The sequence below is a fragment of the Dromaius novaehollandiae genome, chromosome 4 (assembly GCF_036370855.1).
Source record: "Dromaius novaehollandiae isolate bDroNov1 chromosome 4, bDroNov1.hap1, whole genome shotgun sequence".
NCBI classification, from domain to species: domain Eukaryota; kingdom Metazoa; phylum Chordata; class Aves; order Casuariiformes; family Dromaiidae; genus Dromaius; species Dromaius novaehollandiae.
The window spans coordinates 19377286-19398745 of NC_088101.1; the positions used below are offsets into that span (position 1 = coordinate 19377286).

General features: G+C 42.4%; 1 protein-coding gene across 2 annotated transcripts in view; it reads right to left on the reverse strand.

Annotated features, from left to right (window-relative positions):
- The window catches only part of UBE2D3 (ubiquitin conjugating enzyme E2 D3), a 36888-nt gene that overhangs the window by 14181 nt on the left and 1247 nt on the right, over window positions 1–21460 (reverse strand). The window contains exon 1 of one of the 2 annotated variants that reach the window (XM_064510542.1): window positions 8632–9037. The exons of the other annotated variant lie outside the window; for it this stretch is intronic. Within the exon in view, the coding sequence (XP_064366612.1) occupies window positions 8632–8655 (24 nt within the window). The 5' untranslated portion in view covers window positions 8656–9037. Of the gene's footprint in view, window positions 1–8631; window positions 9038–21460 lie in introns of those variants that run through there. 2 annotated transcript variants of the gene reach the window in all.

Here is a 21460-nt window from a genome sequence, read left to right on the forward strand (position 1 = left end):
CATCTGTTATGAAATTTGAAAGGAGTACAATGTAGGTAATGTTTTTTAGGCAAATTACACAGTTACAGGAGCTAAATAAAATGGCACTCTATTCTATGCTGACCTTTCCCGGAGTTCACCTCTGTGGCTGGACCGGAAAAGGAGGGCAATTCTCGACTTTGCTTTTCTGGTGACTCACTAAAAGCATTCAGAACAGACTTGAAAAAGGTGGCAACCACTCACCTACAGTTGTGCTTTGAATGCAAAAGTATGACTTTTCTTCCAGAAAGTAACCAAGACTCACAGCAGCTCTCTTACTCCAGATGAAGAAAATCTGACTGCTTCATACACACTAATTCTGAGGTATTACATTCATTATCATTACCTGAAAATAATATATACACATACACTCAGTGTAGATGTGGACTGCACATGCTGACTAAAATATGAAACTACGTGTGGAAGGGAGAAGCACGACGCACTGGTTAAGTACCTATCCATTCAACAATACCCGGGTATTTTAATCCTGGCATTTCCAGACTTTTAGATAGCAAACCCTAACTTTAACGTACTTCTTACTCAAAGTTTTCTCCTGTAGGAACCATACTGATCCATGGTTCTATAACCTAGGACTACAGAGCAGCCCTCAGAGAGGAAGATAACTAGTAAAAGGAGTATGCTGTGACCTGCCGTAAACTGGCCACAAGCAAAGAAATAAGATGCACCTACCTAAATGAAACAACGACTGGAAAATGAAGGGACAAATTAAACTCGGCACAGGCAAATGTAAAATGACGCACATGAAAAAAAACTGTATTTGATGTGAGGCACTCTGGGCTGATCATTACCACTCAGGAATGAGATTTTGGCATTGTGATAGACAATTCCATGCAAATACCAGCTTAACACTCAATAAATGCTGGGGTTTTGGCAGGGTTATGTGAGAGCCTTCCAACACACTACCCTGAACTCTGTAAAGGACACATTAACATAAGGTAGAATCTCAGCCACCAGAACTTGACAAATCAACCAGAAGTAGCATTTATATGCATACTGCCCTGAGCTGAATGTGACAAAGGCCTGCTAGAGTTTGTCAAGCCTAAGCAAACAACAATTTTCGGGGACTGGTAGGGAATGGGGCGAGTTTTTACAGACACTGCTAGCAGCCTCAACAGGACGCTTATCCTCTACAAGTCTTCACTTTCTGAATGAAGGTATGAGAATTCTCCATGTCCTCAAGGAAACACTTGGAAAAGAAGACCGTATAAGAGCAAGCTGTCCAATTAATATTCTAACAAACACCACTGTCATTTGTAAACATCCCCAGTATGGTGAATTTATTGTTTAGATGTAATGTGACATATTACTCTGAAATTTAAATATTTAACCTAAATGAACTTTGAAAATCAGCTCTTTTAAAAACTTTTTTTCACTTTGATCAGTCCTTGCTTTGAAAACTACTGAAATATACTATAGGAGTATATTCTGTGAACATGACTATGCTGGTATGAACATACTATTTTATCTACAGCTGTAGAATTGTGCTATCATATTAAGTTATTGTGTATAACTACCCTACATAATAGGCATCTGTTTTGAACAACTAGTGGCAGAGATGCAAAACTAAGGGCCTGTCTATAGGATTAGGTAAAGTTACACACAAAATCAGCACACACTGACTCAATAGAGCATAAAAAAACCCCAAACCTTTTTCTGAACTAGAGTACAGCTGCTCTTACTGGTTAAGCTTTACCTCAGCTATCTAGAGAACACTGATGTCCAGAAAAGCAAAAACAAACAAAAAAACTCAACCACACAAGAAAACCCAGGCACACCAAACCACAGAACACTTTGCTCCCACCCCCAAAGACACAGTGTTTAACAGCATATATATGCTCAGAAGGGGACCATTGCTCAACTGGCAAATGGTCATTCAGGAGATCCTCCTATACTATTCAAGGCATGAAGAAATTAAAACCAAGGCTAAAAGGAAAAACAAAGCTCGCATGATTTACGGTATTGGTTGGCATTATTACTCAGATAGGCCAGCGAAGGTTGGGAAATACTGCCATAGAGCAAGAATCTTCTGCCTACTAGGCACCTAAAACAGCTCTTGGGATAGGGCAGTAGGGCAGAAGCGTTAAACACCTGGCCAACCTAACTCCAGGTTACAGACAAAGCTCGCTATGAACTCAGCTGAGTGCTTAAAACAGTCCTCCTGCTTTCTGTCAAGGAGACCTAAAGCATTTCAGTATCTGCACTCAGTTCAGCTGGGAACTCTGGTGTCCAGATGCTTGCGGAAAGGATTAAACATTTGTCTCCTTCCTTTTTTACTGGTTCCTAACAATTGAAAAGCAGTCTGAAAAATCTCCTTTTCCCCTTTTCTTAAAATCTCAATTAAAAAAACCCACCTCTGCTATGTTGGGGAGCACTGCAGAAGATCCGAGATGCCTGACATATGCATCTCAAAGTGTCGAAGTTTAGAACAAAGGCTTCTTTTATACAAAATTCGAATACTTAAGTCTACTATTAGTGAGAAGGCTCTGAACAATGTTAAAACAAACAAACAAAAAATCCTTCTATCTTGTTAGCTTTCACTCCTGATTACTGCAATGATCCACTTGGTTCATTTTTCAGTAATAAACCTTGTCTACATCCAAGTGTTTGACAAAGAACTGCCAAAGGCATAAACACCAATTTAAACCTGTGAATGTAATTTTAACTAATTTTTTTGCACGACTTCCCCAACACATTTGATGTAACACAGATTAGCACGCCATAAAAAGCCAAATGAAGAGGATTTTTTTTCCCCAGGTCCAGTTACTTTCATCTAGAGTTTGAGATATTAAATCTACTATGTTCAAGAAGCTTACAGAACAGTCCAGCTTATGCAGCTCCACAAAGTTTAAGACTCCCTACTGAAAAAGCCAACTTGACAGAGGCAATTAAGTATAAAAATGCACTACTGACTGCAATCATACACACACTCACTGCTACTTTCATTTCTTATCCTAATTTAGTTTTTATATTGTGTTAAACTGGTGGATTAATACATCACATCAGCCACAGAAGAAAATGCATGCCTGTAACTCAGCCACATCAATATAAGCTACAGCATCTTAGCCTAAACTATCAACAAAGGTCAGCTTATACTGAGATATCAGACCTAACACTAAAGTGCAGACCACATGTTCCCATCTGCCAGCTCTGATGCACAGGGGAGGAACCTATAGGAGAACACAGGGCAGACAGTTAAAGGTGGCAAAACCTTAATAGTTGCAAGAGAAAGATTTATCAGAGAACATGTATCAATGCCTTAAGCCTGAATTACACAAAGCGCTACCCTTTTTCGCCCCTCCTCATCAACAGTCACTTAATGTCTCACACAAGGGTAAGAACTGCCTCCCTCTCTCTCTCCTTCAGAAGTCCAACTCAGTGGATACAGAGAAAATATCCGTTGGTGGGGGACGATGCCAGGCTATATAGGTGGCCTCCACAAGGAACAGAGATGCCTTTGGCAAGAGGCAGTTTGCTGCTGCATATTCAACAGCTGCTCCTTACAGCTGTTTATATCCTTCCCCCCTTGGTTACCCATTAATGTAACAGTGCTAAGAAAGGCATTAGTGCTTCAGAGCTGGTTAGAGACCAGGAAGGCAGCTGAAGAGAGCTCATTTTGCAGAGTTCTGCATCAGCTCTTCTGTATAAAAGAAACTCACGTAAGGAATAATGGCAAAAACATTGGCTTACTTTCAAAAATAAATCTTTAAAAGCTGAAATGATCCTAAAGAAAACGATGGCTAGACAACCTTTTACTCTGTACATTACCCCACCCAAATCCCTCAGCATCCTGGAGAGGTCCATCTTCAGGATACCCAAGCAGCGCCCACTTAACGCAATATTGATCTCCAGGTTCTGAAAACTGCTCAAGTGAGATGACCACCCCTTCTCCTCCGACTCCAATGGGCACATTTTAAGTTAAAGATCTATGCTGAATGGGAACTTGTTTCACAAGCGCAGTGCCCAATTAATGAGAACTCTTCAAGTTACTGCAGTTCAAACTTTCTTGTTAAGGATGTATTAACTGTACACTCTCATAAAAACAACCAGTTCTTAAGATATGTTCAAGACTTCAACAGGACTTAAAGATGGGTATCAAACCTACCCAATTAAGAAGCACTACTTCCCGGTTAGTGATACTCACTGCACAGCATAAGTGTCACTCCTTACTATTTAGATAAGCTAAATGATAAACAGAATTTAGGTGATGACAGCTTTCAGCTGATGCTGAATCATTTTATTCTGATTTTTAAAAAGTGCTGAAGTCGTTCAACACCAGTTTCTCCCAAACACTATATACTGAAATCTCATGCTTTAAAATCCACCACTGCCCTGTGTTTGGCTCAACATGACCCTTCTAACCACCAGGTGCAGTAGTCACATTGCATTACCTACTTGTGGTAGGACTTGTCCATCCAGGGATATTTGACATAGTTAAGGTAAATTAACTAAAGGAAAGAGAGGTAATTTAATACATCCAGAGAGCATTCACAAAGGTTTAAAGTATTTTAACATCCACTGCATTTCTTTAGCTAGTTAACTTTCTGAGGCCCCAAGTATAGAAATTCAGACTTATTTCTAGACATTCATTCAAAGCATAAATAAGATTAAGTCTCATAACTCAATGCTTCAAGTTATTTAACTATTTTGAGTGACTCCAGCACACTAAGTCTAAGACTGTCTGCAAAAGCAAAGTATCAGTTCATCCAGAGAAGAAAACTTAACTGCACCAATGGCTTTAGTTAATTTTTAATTTAAAAAATATATATATTTTTAAGAGTTGTCCTCTCCAAGTTGAAAAGAAAATAATACCTCAAAGCAAAACAAACGTAGTAGGTAGTTTTGTAACATTTTGACCGAATCGACTTTACAAAAGCTACACTTTTGCTTAAGCATGGTTAAACTAATGCAGATTTCCACGCTGCCTTCATAACCATATACTACATCCAATCTCTGAAAGATACTGTGGATGCCTCCAGCGTTAGTAGCATTTCTCATTATCAGTATTTGGAGAAGTGGGTAAAGTTGTAATTAATTATACATCTAGGAGTAGTGCTGGAGGCTGTAACCTTGAGGAAAACTGTTGTTTAGACTCCACTCTACGACTGCTAACAGAAGCCTCTATCTGTACTTAAGATAGAAATATAAAATAAAAAAAGATTTAAAAAGAGATAAAAAATATAAGATAAAAATGTTTTTGCCACCTTCAGCCTTTAGCTTCCAGTACGCCAACTCTGCCTCTGCTTTTCTAATAAAACACCCCAGCTTAATGAAGCTGACCTGTACTACGTTTAACCAAACGGACACAAAACACAGCAGGCACAAGTTTTCTTAAAACAGGCATTTCACAGATGAGGCATTTCATACATACATCTTCTATATTTCTTAGTTCACAATCTATTTTTATCCTGTCAAGATCGTAATTTAGGCCTTTTATACTACTTCACTCCAACGGATGTGTATAACAATGATGAAATGCATGTTTGCAACAGTGATGAAATCTCCCCGAGTTTTATCAATTTTATGCATTCCAGACTTCCTAGACCTTCTAGGAAAGAGTTCTTCTTTTTTCCACTATAGAGATGGAACTGGAATTCGAACTGCAATTTGAACCGGAAGTGCCAACACGCTGCAGCAATTATGGAACGTGTGTTTAGCGGGTACCACTCAACACTTCAGACTAAGACAACGAGAATGCATCACATATTTATACAAAGCTGACAAATTAAAGTTAATTTGCTCTATTGCCTTTATCCTGTTTCTGTAAAACTTCATGCTCAGGAAAGGACACAGTTAAAATTAAGATGTAGTTTCAGACTATTCCATGGCAAAAGCACTTTATTGGTATAATAAAACAACTGCCACCCCCTCGCAAAGCAAACGGTATCAATAAAAGCAGAGCTTTACCAATATCTGCAGGTTACCCTCAGGGCAGTGGCACACATGTGAAGATGTGATCCAGCATAACATAATCTTTCTGGGACTGGCTGTATACCTGACAACTACTGCAGTTTGAAGAGAGTGCTATAAAGTGTGTTCCAGAAGTAGATAACCCAATACGTAATACATGAATACTCATGAACTTTAATTCCCAAGTCAAAACTCGAGTTTGCCAGTCATACTTTAAGTAGGGGGTACTTATATTCTGAATGTGTAACATACTTCAGATTAAACTTGCATGTTCTAACACAATCTGAAAATCTAATTTACCAAATATGATTAAAAAAAAGCATTATTTTGCTTGAAATGCCAGTCCATAAAGGGACAGTAAAAAAGGGGACCAAAAATACCTTCAGCAGCTCATTTGGGGCGTCATCTACTGCACAAGACCATGAATTCTAGCCCTGACAGGTAATACCGAAAAAGTCAGACTAAATCAGCTATTTGCGATTACAATGTTCTGAGGTCCTGGTCTCTCTTTAGCCTGTTCTGGTTTAGTGCCAACAATGTACTACAAGGAAGCACAGAGTTTCAAGGTCTGATCTGTGACCTTACTATTGGAAGACAGGGGACCCCAGCTCACCAGTGACAGTGTGCAATTCTCTTGGCCTTACTGGTTGGCAAGATTAGGATCTGAATTCACAACAACCTCATTACGAAACTGGTCCTCCTATTTTTGGATTCTAGCCTCAATCCCAGCAAACATTTGTATCAGAAAGCATGCTTTGGAAGAAAGCAACTTGCACGTAATGGTTTCAATCTATCAAAATATCATCATTTTGACTTTCCAGGTCAGCAAATACAAAATCAACACTGTAAACCACACGTGAATTTAGAAGCATATCTTGTAGCGTGGTGTGATTAAATCAATTAAAAATAGCAACTTCAAAAAAAAATCCATCCCACTAATCCTAAACGCTGGCACTGGGTAAAGGAAGAAGCTTGCTAGTACACACTGCCGTGGAGCATAAGGACCAACACAGAACAAGAGACTGCACACAACAGACAGGCCAAAATGCTGAAGGCAAAGAGATGACGTATTGATTCCAAAGTTATCCTGAATCATTTTAAGGTTTCAGCCACCAGATTACTACGTGAGGGTTTGCCTTGGTTTACATTTGACGATAAATTCTTACCTGCAGAAGCCTGAACGTGTTTCATAAGCGTGAGTTGATGACAAAGCATACCAGGGAGTATCCTAGCTGCGTTTCAACTTAAGTGGTATCATCCACTAATACAGGGGAACAAGTTCTGATGTCAGATTTAAAAGGAATTGTTTTGAAATTCTTCCGAGAGTGTAGCTGTAATTCTAAGACAATTTGTTTAGCTACTACTAATCCAGAACGGCTTTTATATTTTTAGAGATAACACGATTATCTTTTAGCATTAATAAACTACCTCATTTTGACAAGATTCAAGTAAAAGATGCCTATGAACACTACCCAGGAGACACGAAATTAGAGTGACGCTTTAAAAGGCGATGAGCCGCACACACTGCGCATAAAAGGTGTTTGGTGCACTGAAGTTTAGTTCACCGATTTGAAGACACTATGATTTTCTGCCATCTTGGCAGACTACGAGATGTCCATGAAACTCCCCTCAGTTCTTGAAATATTTAAACGCTCAGGTCGGCTTATGTGTAAGCACAGGTCAGCGGCGACTGCACGGTAAAGCCACCGTGCTTTCATCGCGCTTGTAACTGCATCCCGGTGATTTACGGGCTGGAAGCGCCCCGGCTACCGCCGCGCAGCCCTCAGCCGGCACCGAGGGAGGACCGCCGGGCTGCCCGTGTGCACCCTTACGTCCGCAACCTTCTTCCCTGCGAGAGGTTTAAACTTTCATCACCTCGGCATTTTTTCCGAGTTAGCTGCGAAGTTACTCCACCCGGCGCGATTGTGCAACAGCGGAGCCTCGGCGCATCTCGCAAAACACTTCCGCCCCTCGCGGAGCCGCGGCCGAGGCGAGCGCGGCTCCTCGGGGCCCGGGGCAGCGCGGCCGCGGGGGGAAGCGCCGCGGCGGCAGTATCGCTCGGCGGCAGCTGCACGGGAGCTGACGGGAGCGCAGACGTGCGTGTGTCATGTTATTGCAGAAAGCGAGAGATCCCGGAAAGAGCCCCAACTAGGCAAGCCCGCCGCCATCTTACAATGCGGGAAAGAAGTTACACGCCAGGGCAGGGAAACCAGCCCCAGCGGCCCACTCCCCGCCCGGGCACGGCCGCCATCGGCCACGAAGCCCCTCCGCGACGCCGATACGGCCGCGATCCGCGCAGGCGGCGGCCCAGGGGCAGCGGCAACGGCGCCGCGGCGGCTCCGGGCGCCGCTGACATTTGAGCGTCCCCGGGGCAGCCGCTCGCCGCCGAGCGGGGGGCGCCGCCCGCGCCGCGGCCCGGGCCCCGGCCGGCCCCCCGCGAAAGGCCCCCGGCGCCCGCCAGGCCCGGGCGGAGCGGCCTCCCCTCCCCTCCCCTCCCCTCCGGCCGCGGCCTCGCCGGAAGGAGCCGGCCGCTGCCCGGGCCGCGACGGCGGCCCCGCGGCCCTCCCGCCCCCGCGGGCCGCGCACCCGTGCCCGCTCCGCCGGGGGGGGGGGGGGGAAGGGAGGGGAGGGGAGGGGAGGGGGGAACAAAGCGGGGAGGAGGGGGAAGCGCGGGGCCGCGCTCACCTTGTTGATGCGTTTCAGCGCCATTGTGTGCGAGTGCCGCCGGGCCCGTCCGTGCGCCGCGGTGACTCCGCGCTCCGCTCGCGCCGAGGGGGGGCCGGGAGGGAGGGAGCGAGAGAGGAGGAGGAGGGGGAGGAAGGCGGAGAAGGGGGGAGGGGGCAGCTGCGCTTCTCCTTCCTCCGGAAACGGCCGAGGGGGGCGCCCGACCGGAGCGCGGCGCCCGCGCGGAGCCTGGCTGCGGGCAGACGGCGGCCGGTGGCCGGGAGAGGCTGACGGGAGCGCGCCGCGCCGCGCCCGCGCCGCCGGGAGGGAGCCGGGCCGAGGCAAACGCCAGCGAGAGCCGAGCGGCGCCGCCCGCGCGACCCAGAGCCCAGCGCCCAGCCCCGAGTAGCCGGGGGTGGGGCTCGCCGCCTGCCGGGCGGGGCGCCGCCGCCCGCCCCCCCCGCCCCACCCCCCCGGCCGGGGAGCGCCACGGGGGGTAGGGGGCGCGCTAACGGCCGCCGCCGGGCGCCCCCCACGCGCATGCGCCCTAGCCCTCCCCGCGGGGAAAAGAGGGATCTCGCGAGAGGCGCGCCTGCGCCGTGCCGCCGCCAAGCGACGGGGGAAAGGGGTGGTTGTGGGACTCCCACGGCAGCGCTTTCCCGGTGCCGCTTTATGGCTTCCTCCCGCCGGGGACGGCGGCCCTGGGGTCTCGTTAAGGCACTTCGGGCGCAGGCCGAGGCCCCCTGGCCGCTCGGCGCTGCGGCGCGCACCGCTTACGACAACTCCCCGCCCCCTGCTCGCCGTCCCCTCCCTCCGCGTGGCTGCGCGCCTTGCCAAGATGGCGGCCGCGGCCGGACCTACATCGTTGCGCGGGGGGGGTGGTGGCGGCTCGGATCCCTCCGCGCTACCGCTCGCCTCGACGTCGCTCGCCGCCCGCGGCCGTGGGCAGGGCCGCGGGGGCGGCGGGGCGGCTGCGGCCGCCGGGGCATCCCCGGCCGTGGCCTCTCCCAGGGAGCGGTCCCGGGAGCTGCCGCTGCTCACCCTGCGGGCGGCGGTTGCGCACGTTGCGGGGCGCGCGGCGGCCGTTGGCCCCGGCGCAGCGGGGGGGTTCGTTCCGGCCGGGGCTCGGGGCAGGGCGGCCCCGGCGCCCGCTGCGCGCGGCCTGCAGGCGGCTGGGGGAGGAGTGCGGTGCCCCGGCTCTGCGCATGGCGAAGGAAAGCCCGCTCGTCCCAAGCTCTGCGGGGCTCTGGCACCGTCGCAGCACCGGCTCCTTGGAGCGGCGCAAGGAGGGTGCCTCGGAGGGAAAGGGGGGGCCCGAAAGCGAGGGAAAAACTAACAAAAGAGCTAAAGCCTGTGCTTGCCCCGGAGGGCGACATCAACACGAAACGCAGGCCTGCTGCAAGAGGGGCTGTAATGGTACTTGAAGCCTGGCTTTTAGTAGTACGCACATATGTTCTCAGTGTACTGAAAATACTAAGATTCAGTTACATGTGCTGTCAGACCAAGGACATCAAATAATTTAGTTAGCATACTGAGTGGCATTTTCAGTCCACTGAAGATGGCTGAGCTGTTCATGTAGTCGCTGCTTTTACAGCTTGTTCTGTGCAGCCCGCTTCAAGAAACCACGCTCAGCTCTTTTTTCTTGTATTAAACAAAATTTTGTAGATTTACACATAGTGTGTCTGTGGTGAAGGACTCCTACTCATGAAGTAACAAGCAGAAATAGATTGCTAGACTGACTTTCTGCTGTAATGCAGCGATATATAGTATTAATAAACATAATGGTTGCTGTCCAGGGAGTATAGATACATAATTAGCTAAATCCACTGCACTGAATTGAGTTTGTATTCATTATACTGCCTTTATTGCTCTACTGTTAGTTTTCTGGCTATCTAGGATGCTAATTATCACTGGATTGGAGCATCTTCAAAAAAACTGTTAAGTTAGCAGTGTGAAGTTTGAGAATAACCAGCAGGGAATCAAGAGAGCAATAATCAAAATATTTTTTTTATTTATTTTCAGAACAGTACTGTAGTAGGACTGTCATAGTTCTTTAGTATCCATATTATGTGTACGCTAGAGGGAAAATAATGCCTTATTCCTATGAAGTACAGTTATCTTTCTGTCATCACCCGATCCACTCCTAACAATTTCTTTGTGTAGTCTTCCATCTTCTGCTTATTACTTTAAATGTACTAAACACTATATTCCAGAAAAGTAGCTGCAAACTGTTTCGTTCATGTTCTTACCATCTTAATAGAGAATTTTGCTGAAAAACACCTTATTGCTCCTTGCTTAATTTGGATTAGGGATACTATTAAACTCCTCCAAATCACAAGTATATCTGTCACAAGCATATCTTGCTTGGGCTTTTAAACTGCTTACAAACTTCCCGAGCTTTTTCATTACTGTTTGTCATCTCAGGAGATTTAAGTACTTAATAGTATTTTAGATCTAAATTTTTAATTATTATTTTAGATTTAATAACCTTTAATGCCGCTCTCTTTTAAGAGTTTTGATGTGGCTTCTGATTAGCATTTTATTGTATAATGAACAGAATGAAAAACCGCACAAGCATACTGTTGATGGTGTGTAATTTTCCCTCCTAATTTAAGCCAACAGGAATTGTTCATTTGGTAAATCAAGTCTGTCTCTGTGCATTTCAGCAGTTACATGTTAAAATCAATATCTCTATTAGCATTTGACCCCGAGTATAATTTAAAAGGTATTGAGTATGTAGCCATTGCTGGGAAATAATTTGCATATTTTGTATACTGGATTTAACATACCTGTTTAGACGAACACTTGATAGTTCATTGTGCTCAGTAGTTATTTTTATTAAACAAATACATCTATTTAAATACTTACCTTTAAGTTCACTTGAGACAAAAAATTAAAAATAGTGACCTATGTAGCTACAATTGCAGTTACATAACTTGTAGAAATAGCCACAGAACTGTGAGTATGTAAGTTACAGCAAATGCAGTCCTGCTTGGAGAACATATTACTTCTCTCCTCTATCTCATTTTCCTCAAATTGTATCATAAAAATCATATTTTTTCCCTCAACTTTTGGAAATAAATAGATTGTTGACTTCAGCAGGAATTCTCATACAAAGTAAGGCTTTGTAACCTTAATACATTTACCTGCCATACATAGTTTCTTACCTTTAACATACACAGTAAGTGTAATATAATGCTATTTGCATTGATACCTCGTGGTAATATAAAATGCGAGAGGCAAAGATGATGGGTTGCTGAACATGGGTATTGCAACTTACTGTTGAACTACTCAGTGTATTTGGGTTTGCTTCATTTTAATTTGATTTTTGAAGCTAATCCTCAGAACTGGTTGAATCAAGCTATTACCATGTCTAATCCTCATACACTAGTGGAGTTGGGTTAGATTTTCAGAGGTTTATTACGCAAAATTGCTCAGTAGGTACAACATAGGAATAAACAGTTTGCAAAAAGTATTGAGAACAGACTAGCTGACTTGAATTCTATTTTTGAGCTTTGTTTGCTTGCTTTTTTAAGTATGGCATTACAGAGCTCTGTGCATCTGAGTGGTCAATAACCTCTAAAGGCTGAATTTATCAATCTATTTCAGCTCTTTATGATGGTCCAGCAGTGCAAGCAAGAATGGAGATTGCCTTGATATATTGTTATAACACCTTCCTCTCAGGATAGAGGAGACTCAAGGGAAAAGCAGCCCAGCCTTAGTTTAAAGCTTAGCGTAGCTTGCTGCACATCAGTATCAATTTTTCACTTTCCCTTGCCTGAGAGCTGCCACTGTTACCCTTTATGCATGCTATTCTACCTGTCTTCAAAACAAGTAGAGCAATGGAGCACCTTGGACACCAGGCAGCATCCCATATACTACAAGTTAGTATGTCAGAGAGGAAAGTGAGAAATAAGCTGCAAAGCGTCTCCAAAAAGCTCTTGCTTTCTAGGGGAAAAAAAATTACTTCAGCAAAACCAAGACACCCTTCTCATGAGTCCCTCCCGTAGATCATTATTAGCTCCTGTTGGGAAGAGACAAAAGACAACAGCTCCTGCCCCTGGAAAGCAAAGAGCTAAGAGCATGAAGAAACAACAACGGCTTCTCCCTGTTTGGTACACACAATTATAGAACATTGCAGCTGAGTAGGCCTCAATTTTCCTTTCAACATCTGGTCCAACTTTTTTTTCCTCAGTCATCAGAAATCAAACTTGCGGTCAAATCCATCTTTAATCTGAGAAAAACTCAGCTTATTATGGACCCATTTGATTCAATGTAAACCATAAAGAGTAAGCTTACAGAGAAAAGCTGATAAAATGTGGTGGTTCCATTGTTTTTTTTTTTTTAAACACAACAAATACAAAAGGCTCCATTTGCCAATCCATGTGCCATTACATGACACTACCGAAAAAACAGGTTTTAGGATGTCATTTGGTTTCATCTAATCCGTGTTTTAAATTCCAAAGATTGCCAGCACTTTCTGTATAGGTGGGAGCTTCTCCCCTTTGAGGACGTAGCAGCATCCTGCCACCCTTAGCATTGCATGCTCAGTTCCCTGGCCTTTACCTCTTTTACTTCTCTTTTTATTAGGAAGAAGAGGTAGGAAAACCTCTCCTCATCTGGCGTCTGGCCCAAGGCCAGCGTGTTACACAGCAGTTAGCTTTTTAAGGAATATAAGATAAAAAGTTAGCTTTTTATCTTCTATTCCAGTTTGTCAGTCCTTCATCTCCCCTTTTTTTCTTCTACATCTTCTCTGACATTCTCACTAGAACAATTTCCAAGCTATTCCACATGTCCTCTTTCTAAGGTAGTGCTTTCTATCGCACTGTTAGGTCATGGGGCAAAACACTGAGTCCCATAACCCATTTTAAGTCATTGCTGCTACACACAGGGAGTTGTAAGATCTAGTATTTAGTCCATGCGCAAGTCCCAGTGAAAACTTTGAGCGCTTTGTTGAATAACGGCCTGCTAAGGTTTCATTGCTTGCACAAGGTCATATGGACATCTGCAAAACTTGAAAATACTTCAGTAACTTAGATCAAAATCAACAGACCAAAATTCTCCACAAAATTTTCTGGTTGTCAGGATTTTGTTTAGCAGTTCATTAAAATGGTTTCAAACTATTAAAAAATTTTTTTAGGCTTGTGTTGACAACATAGTTTTCTTTCAGCTGGAGAAGATTCTTCTCTTCCCTTGAAATTGTTAGGGAAAATAAGAGCTATTTTACAAGAAGAAAGTTTTTGACAACTTCATTATGCTACTTTCACAGACCTCAACAACTGAATCTCTGAAAATTGCTACAGGATATTTATTAGCATTCATACACAGTATTCATTTTTTTCCCAGAAAAACTACCATTTGATCTAAATGAAAGAGATATTCCTTTCAAGTCAGCAGCAGTTTGTGTCAACAAGAATGTTTATTTTCTGCACTGATTCAGCTCTATGGATATTGAAGCATAAAAACTCATAGATGAGCACAGTGCAGTTGCGATGCCAATTTTGAAAAAAGGTTTGTTGTCATGCAACTACTAACTACCTTTGTTTCCCTCTTTCATACACATTCTTTACATCTGCGAATAAACACAGATTATGTGTTTATATTTTATGTGTACATATTTTTGCCATATGTATATATAGCAAAATGGCAACTTAAAATAGGGATGTGAAGGATTGAGAAATGAGGCACCGTTGATAAAATAAGTTAACACATGCTGAATTCAGCAGATGAAGCCCCTGTCTGGAGCACAGTTTTATCAGTTTCAATAGGCCAGTGTACAGCACTTGAAGATTTGATCAAAATGATGTTCAGTGGTGACCTACTTTACCTCACGCCTTTCGAGTTAGTTGTTTTTCCTTGATATATCTGGTTTTTGACCCCTCAGGCTGTTTTCAGACTGAATGTTAAGTCTGCAGGAGTTACACTGCTACTGAAAATGACCAACCACTTCTTCCAGCAGTTTTCAACAGTACTTTATTTACCCTACTATGTTTACTAAAGGAGACATCAAAAGACTGTCAAGATACATCTATTTTCATTACTCTTAGCTAAGCGATTACTAGTCCGATCCAGCTAGCTAATTTGGATGGTCCTCCAGTGCTTGTTCCAGGATGCAAATGTACTAGGCAAACCACTATCTTTGAGGTGTGTTCAGGTTTAACAAATGATTTGACTGATTTACCTAATAATCAGTTAAATCAAGGTAAAAGTCACTAATCCAGAAAAAATGTTAAGGATTAAAGTTAAGTATTCAAATGAGCTAACTCATATATTTCACAGGTTCCCTAGTACAGGTAGGGCTATTCAGACTTTACAGCACACCCACTGGGTTGGTTGATTTGAAGTGTAGGCTCCAATTCAATGAGCTTATTGCATGCTAAGTATCATTTTCATTGTTTGATTAGAGTTACAAGGTATTAATTAGCATGCACTGAGCAGCACACTTAAAAAAAAAAAAGCATAAAAAGCCTTTTATCTTAGCTGAGACAAAAGGCTTAGCCACAGGGATCAACAATTTCCAGAAGATTGGGCCGGGGGGGCAGGGGAGGACAGGGGTCCTCTCTGAATTAGGATGTATTAGAGCTGCAGTATCACTGACTTCACAAATGGCTTGCAACAAACTACCTTTTTTACCCATTCCCACTTCTTCTGAGGCAGTCCTGCTAGGTGAATAGTTCACATATTTGTAGCTAAATAAATATTATACTTCAGTAGAGGTAGCAGGTTAACTTCCACCGTTCTTCATTTGGAGGCTTTTTTCCTTGTAGAACATTCTCATTTGCTTTTTTTTTTTTTTTTGTTCTATTTTATACAAATAAAGTTCTGTTTCCCTGGGGAAATTATTGCATAGTGGTGCAGATTACACTAGTTTAATTGTTTGATACTATACTGGCTTAATTTAAAATATTGATTTAGGTAAATAAGAGAGTCCACAGAACTGCTTTAGGTTTTTTTGTTTGTTTGTTTGTCTTTGAACTGACAGAAGCATCTGCCCTGTATTTGGACAAGGGATTTAGCTATTCAAGTATTGTGTGTTAGTGGGGGTCATTACATTTTTTTTTCCACTTCAGCACCCTCATTTGGCTGATCTTTGCAGTTTTCGGTATGTTTCAATTAACAGTAAGATGTCCAGGGGCTTGCTTGGTCCTTGAATATCTGTGTAATTACAGCCAAATAGATCTTTTAGAAGGAATGGATATTATTCTTGTTTGCTGTCATACTGTAATTTGGGAAATATTGCTGATGACTCTAAATCAGCAGTATTGGCATTAACCAGTTATTAAACTATTCATCATCGTGGTTGTGGGGATGGATCAGGGCAGTATTTCTGAGTGGGTGGGTTGTGACACACACGGTAGTCATGAAACACTCAGGTGTTGGCAAGTTGTTGAAAATTTTGTAAAATACAAAGCAAATGCAACTGAGGTCCTGCCCTCCTCGCAACTTTTACTCTTCCAGGTCAAGCATGTTTTTCAGCCTCTTAAAATAAATCACATAGACTTCTCACTTTTATACCAACAAATGCTCGTTCATTTTTATAAAGACAATCAGTGCTGCAACTTTTCTTTCTTTCTTTTTTTTTTTCCCCCTTTGGATAATGGGAAAAAAAACCCCTGGAGAATACTGGCTTAAGGACTTAGTAGTGGGATCTAGAGCTATTATTCCAGGTCATACTGATTTAAATTCAAGTCAACGGGAAAAAGATAATTTTGTTAGCCCTTCCTGACTATTTGGTGGTCTACATTAAATTATTTTATGATCTAAGTTTAGCTTCCATATTAGAAAAACAAACACTGTTGCAGTTAGGCAAAGAGGACAGGGTTATGGAGACTAAGTGATATTCTTACCCTTACAGGATAGCTCAGGATATTTGACAGGATCAAATCATATTGGACAGGCAATTTGAGGGAGTACGTGTGGCATCCATTTCTACTGTACCTGTTTTCTGAATGATTAGAACATTTCTGTCCCTGAAGCTGTCAAAATAACATCTCGTCAAGCAGCAAACTTACGTAAAAGTGTAAAAAAAACCTGAAGAAGAATCATTTAATTCCTCCTGGGGAAGCAGTTTAAAACGTTTTCAAGCATCTTAATAAATTGACTACAGACACCTATGACAGGACTAATTTTGAATAAAAGACTTTTTCTGTTCTAGAAACAAGGGCACTGAATCTTTTCCTAGTTGCTAAAAGCACTCTCCTAGCACGTTGTTCAAGATGAATGCTTCTTAATTATCATGTATTTATCTTGTATATTTTTACCTTTCACAGTCATTATGCTTGAAGTTCTTATAAAGTAAGTAAACTTTGAGGTGGTATGTTCATTTCCTCCTTTTTGTGTTGGTTGTTTTCTCTGCTGATTAGAAAGGAAAAAGAAACTGATTTTTTTGTAATGTATTTACTTTAGAGCTTACAGCCCCCTGAACTAGAGTGAAATGCACAATTTATATAGAATTATGGCAATATCTTAAAGGGTAAGCAAGGAAGTAACTTACAGATCTTCTAGGGAATAGCCAACTACATAGAGTTGGAAATGTACTATGCTACAGCTGACTTGCAGTTCAGAGGCCAGAGAATGCATGGATAGACTAGATAAGAAAAAAAAAAAAAAACAGGATGGGCTGAAAAGAGGCTACATTCCTCTTAGTTACCTGCCATAGTACTATTCCATGTCATTCTCTGGTAACCTCTGATGGAATCGAGATAGTCACTTTTTCCCTGCTTCCATCTCCATCTGTAATACATGTTTTACTATTTGATGCCCGAAGTTGAAGCCATGCATTTCCACCGAAGATACATAGTATTTTCCACAGAATTTATTATTTTTCCTCCTTTTTATTCTTTTGAGATCACAGAGGAGTATGGGTTATTCTCCATGCCAGAGCTGGCTAATCTTGAAGAGGGGAGATGGGCTCAGAAATCTCCGCAGCACTATCGTTACACAGCAGTCTGAGAAGGAAGATAAACTACTGTTTTACTGCAATGTCAGTGGGCATCTTGACACAGGAAGAACTTTTAACAGAGTGCAGTCATACCGCAGAGATCACATACGCTGTCCTCAGCAGGGGAAGCTGGTAGTTCTTCTCTGCTATAATTAGTCACTGCCAGCCAATACACATTGCGTCACAGGAATTAGTCTCGTGGCATTCTCACCTTTGCCTTCCAAAATGCAGGAAATATCTTTCAGTGACAGCTATTATATCAAGAGAGTAAAGTACTAAGGAAACAAATATAACCTTAGTTGTCTAGTCAAGGATATATATTCTTCCCTGATAGCAAGTATCAATGCAGTTTAAAAGGGAATGGTCCCCTGCTGAGAACATACTGACATGTATAGCTTCTTTCCCCTGGAATTCCCATCGTAAGAGAGCAGCTCCTAGTTTTTTGATAGCGGCTTTGCTAGAAGTAGAGGCTGAAAGACTGATCTGAACTGCTGCATCCCAGCAACTATCACATCTGCCCATTTAGCAGCATGCACTTCCCTGACTATGCTGGTTTTGTCCTCTATAGGTCCTTCAGTGTAGGAGAGGATGTATCTGTTTTCCATCACTGCAGCTTCCTCCCAGGGGACAATCTGGAGATTTCGCAACCTGGTTTATTGCAACAAACCAGGCAGAACCTGTCACAAATCAGTAATGTATCTGGCCTTCTATGGACATATTAGTGAATTGTAAACATATTTGTTCCAATTTTAGTAAAACTGTTGTGAATTAGCAACTCCCTGGAAGCCAATAAAGTTCTGAATCTGCACAAGTCTGTACGCAATCCTTGATCAGTCAGGATCCTCATGAACTGTACATTTTGGATCAAGTACCTAATGTGACTGGGAAAAGTAGATGATTCATTTAATGAGGCAAAGTTTAAAACTTATTGCAATAGTATATTTACCATGTACTTTCTTGTACATCATTCGTGCTACATGATTAATGTTACTTGCAATAGTTTCATGTCATACAACTTCAGTTATCTTAGATGCTTTAAATAAAGGAGATTGGAATCAGTAACAGCATAACTGCTTGGATAGTCAAAGTTTCATCATATGTTATTTCTGCACATACTGTAGTAGCAATAGAAACCACTATTGTGGATCAATGCTAAGCACTGCATAAAAAGACAGTCCAAGCTTGGAAAAAAATTACAATGTAAGTAGAATATAAATGCACATTATCTGGGGGTATCTAGGAAATCAACACTGAATACATGTATTCTTTCTTGGGTTGGGTTTCTTTTCAACTTTATTTCATATCCCCAATCCATAACTGATGGGCAACGTTTCCCCAAGATACTCCCCAGCATTAACTGTGGGAAGAGGAAACTAAAATGTTAAAACTGCAGCTGAAAGAGAGACACAGGTGTGGTACTTTTCATGAACAAATAAAAACAGGGTCTACTGCTCTGTTCTTTCCTGAGCAAAGTTGCCATGTTGGAATTTGATCTAAATCTTAGAAATCTTGCCTTTTTTTATGTTCATGTTTTCACTCTTTTCATAAATTAAACCACTATGCCCCTCCAAACAGCATAGCAACCATACAAACACAGTGCTCACCACAGAATAGTAAATATTTTCAATAAACACCAGCAGAACCTACTTAAAGAGCCAGTTCTCAGAGTCAACTGAAAGCATGAGAATATCAGCTTCCTTTTAAAGGCAACTGAACTTCTGGATGTAAAAATAAAAAATCAAAACCTAACTTGCATGCAATCAGTATGTTCATAAGCATAAAGCAGAGGAAAATAACCTTATATATATGGTCTTATAATAAGGTTTATGCTTTTTAAGCCAGTCTCCTCACTATGTTTTGAGACTCTGAATGTTGAGCATGCTGCATAACTAACTGATGGAGACATAGCCTAAAATGAATCACAGTTCCTAGGGCACTTCTTGGGTGTAATGATTTTGCTTGCTTTGGGGGAAGTGGAAGAGTGAGGGATCTTTGCATTCAGCAGGAACAGCAGCCTAACCAAACCACACTGTGAAATGATTCCAATACAAAGGGAGAGATTTTGCCTCCTCCTAGATAGAGGCTTGTGTTTGCTGATCACTGAATCCAGCCCTTTGGTGACAGGATAGCTTTTAGTTGACAACAGTCATTTTGCCTACTGTAAAGATTATTCTAGCTGCTCATTATGGAAAATGGCAATGCCAATCCCAAGAAAGTAGTTTTAAAAACACAAGACATTCTGTTGCTAGAAAAACTCATAACCATGAAAGAGCACTGAACAAATTATGCTACTCAGGCCTGTGTTAGAGATAGATAGGAGGATTTTGTATCTGCTAATTCAGATTCTTTCATCTTTTATCTTTGCTGGTATGTACTTGGTAAAATTAAATAAATGAGAAATATCATTTATAAAAGTTTGTTTTTTCCTTTGCAAATCTTAATGTGCTCTAGACAGACCACTAAGTGTTATCTCATTTTACAACTGAAGCAAATGCAATTTATGAAGGGTAACACAGGAGGAATACAATCAGCTTCTCTTTACCTATGCTCAGTCCAACCGATCAGGACTGAACAGTTTTTGGATGCTGATGACAGCTCTTATTTCTAGTCAGGGTCTCTGAGCTGGACCAATACAGCTATGTTTTAGTGACATTGCGCTTGGCAGAATAAACTGTGCCAAACAGGATCTGCATTTGCACCTTTTCCACCATTCTCATCAAAACACATATAGTAGTAACCTAACTGGGCTTGTTCTCTTTTGGGCGGTATTTTAGGAATTCATTCCATGTAAAATACCTGAGTCAGCACTAGTTATGTAGATCTCTTCATATGGGTTCCATGACGCATCTTACCTTTAATGTCTTCACTAGCTGAAAAATACCAGCAATAGAGGATACCTACTGCTGAAAGTAAAATTCATATTTCAGTTTCGGTGACCTAGGTTCTGTTCAAGTATCTATGCTTGGGCTCTTTGCAATGTTATTTTTATTACAGTGGCTCCTATATACCCTAGCCAACACCAGAGCTTCAGTGTCTGAGATTTATATGAAAAACATAAGCAGACTAAACTCTGCTTTTAAAAGTTCACAAACCCAAGGTAAATATGCAACAGAGTGCTTCCCCCCACCCCCCCAAAAAAAAAAAAAAAAGGAAAAGCCAGATTTTCAAGATTCCTAACAGGACTGAGACTCGAAGACTTGTCAACACAGATTGAAACAGGTATCGGTAACATCCAAAAGAAGCAATCTGCCTGTGGAATAAGAATGTTCACACAGAGTATTAAACGTGTACCAGAAGAAAGATGTTGCATCTGTCTGGTGAATGTCCTGATGTTGACTGATCTTAACGCTCTTGTCCTATAATGTGGTACTTGAAAATGGACTACCACATAAAACCCTACTCACTTTTGTTGGACTGAGCAAGCTTGCAGCTTATATTTTTCCCCTTAAGTCGAACACAAAGTCTGCAGCAGAGCTGGAGAGCAAATATTGATCTCCTGAGCTCCCGTTCAAACAGGTCTTCTGAAAATTGTTTTTTGCCTCCCCTTCAGTTGAGAATCTCATTTGGACTTTATTTTCTTTATAATTTTTCCATAATCTATGACTTCACCTTTTCATATACTAAAAACAGTCACGACTCATGTCAACTGATACCGATGCAGGCAAGACACAGTGAGAATGGCTCCTGTCTGCAACATGTGCAGATTGTCTAGCAGTGCGCTGAGTGGAGTGCAGATCAAAGGCAGCACAGCAGGGCTCAGGAGCTTCAGGGAAATGTCAGCTGTGCTTTCAGTATCACAGCATCCAGAGGGGCCCGAATGAGTGGGAGGAAGGGAGGAGGGAAGGACAGAGACTCTCAATTTCAGTGTGAACTTGTCTGATTCAGAGCTGGAACTTTCACCTTATGTAT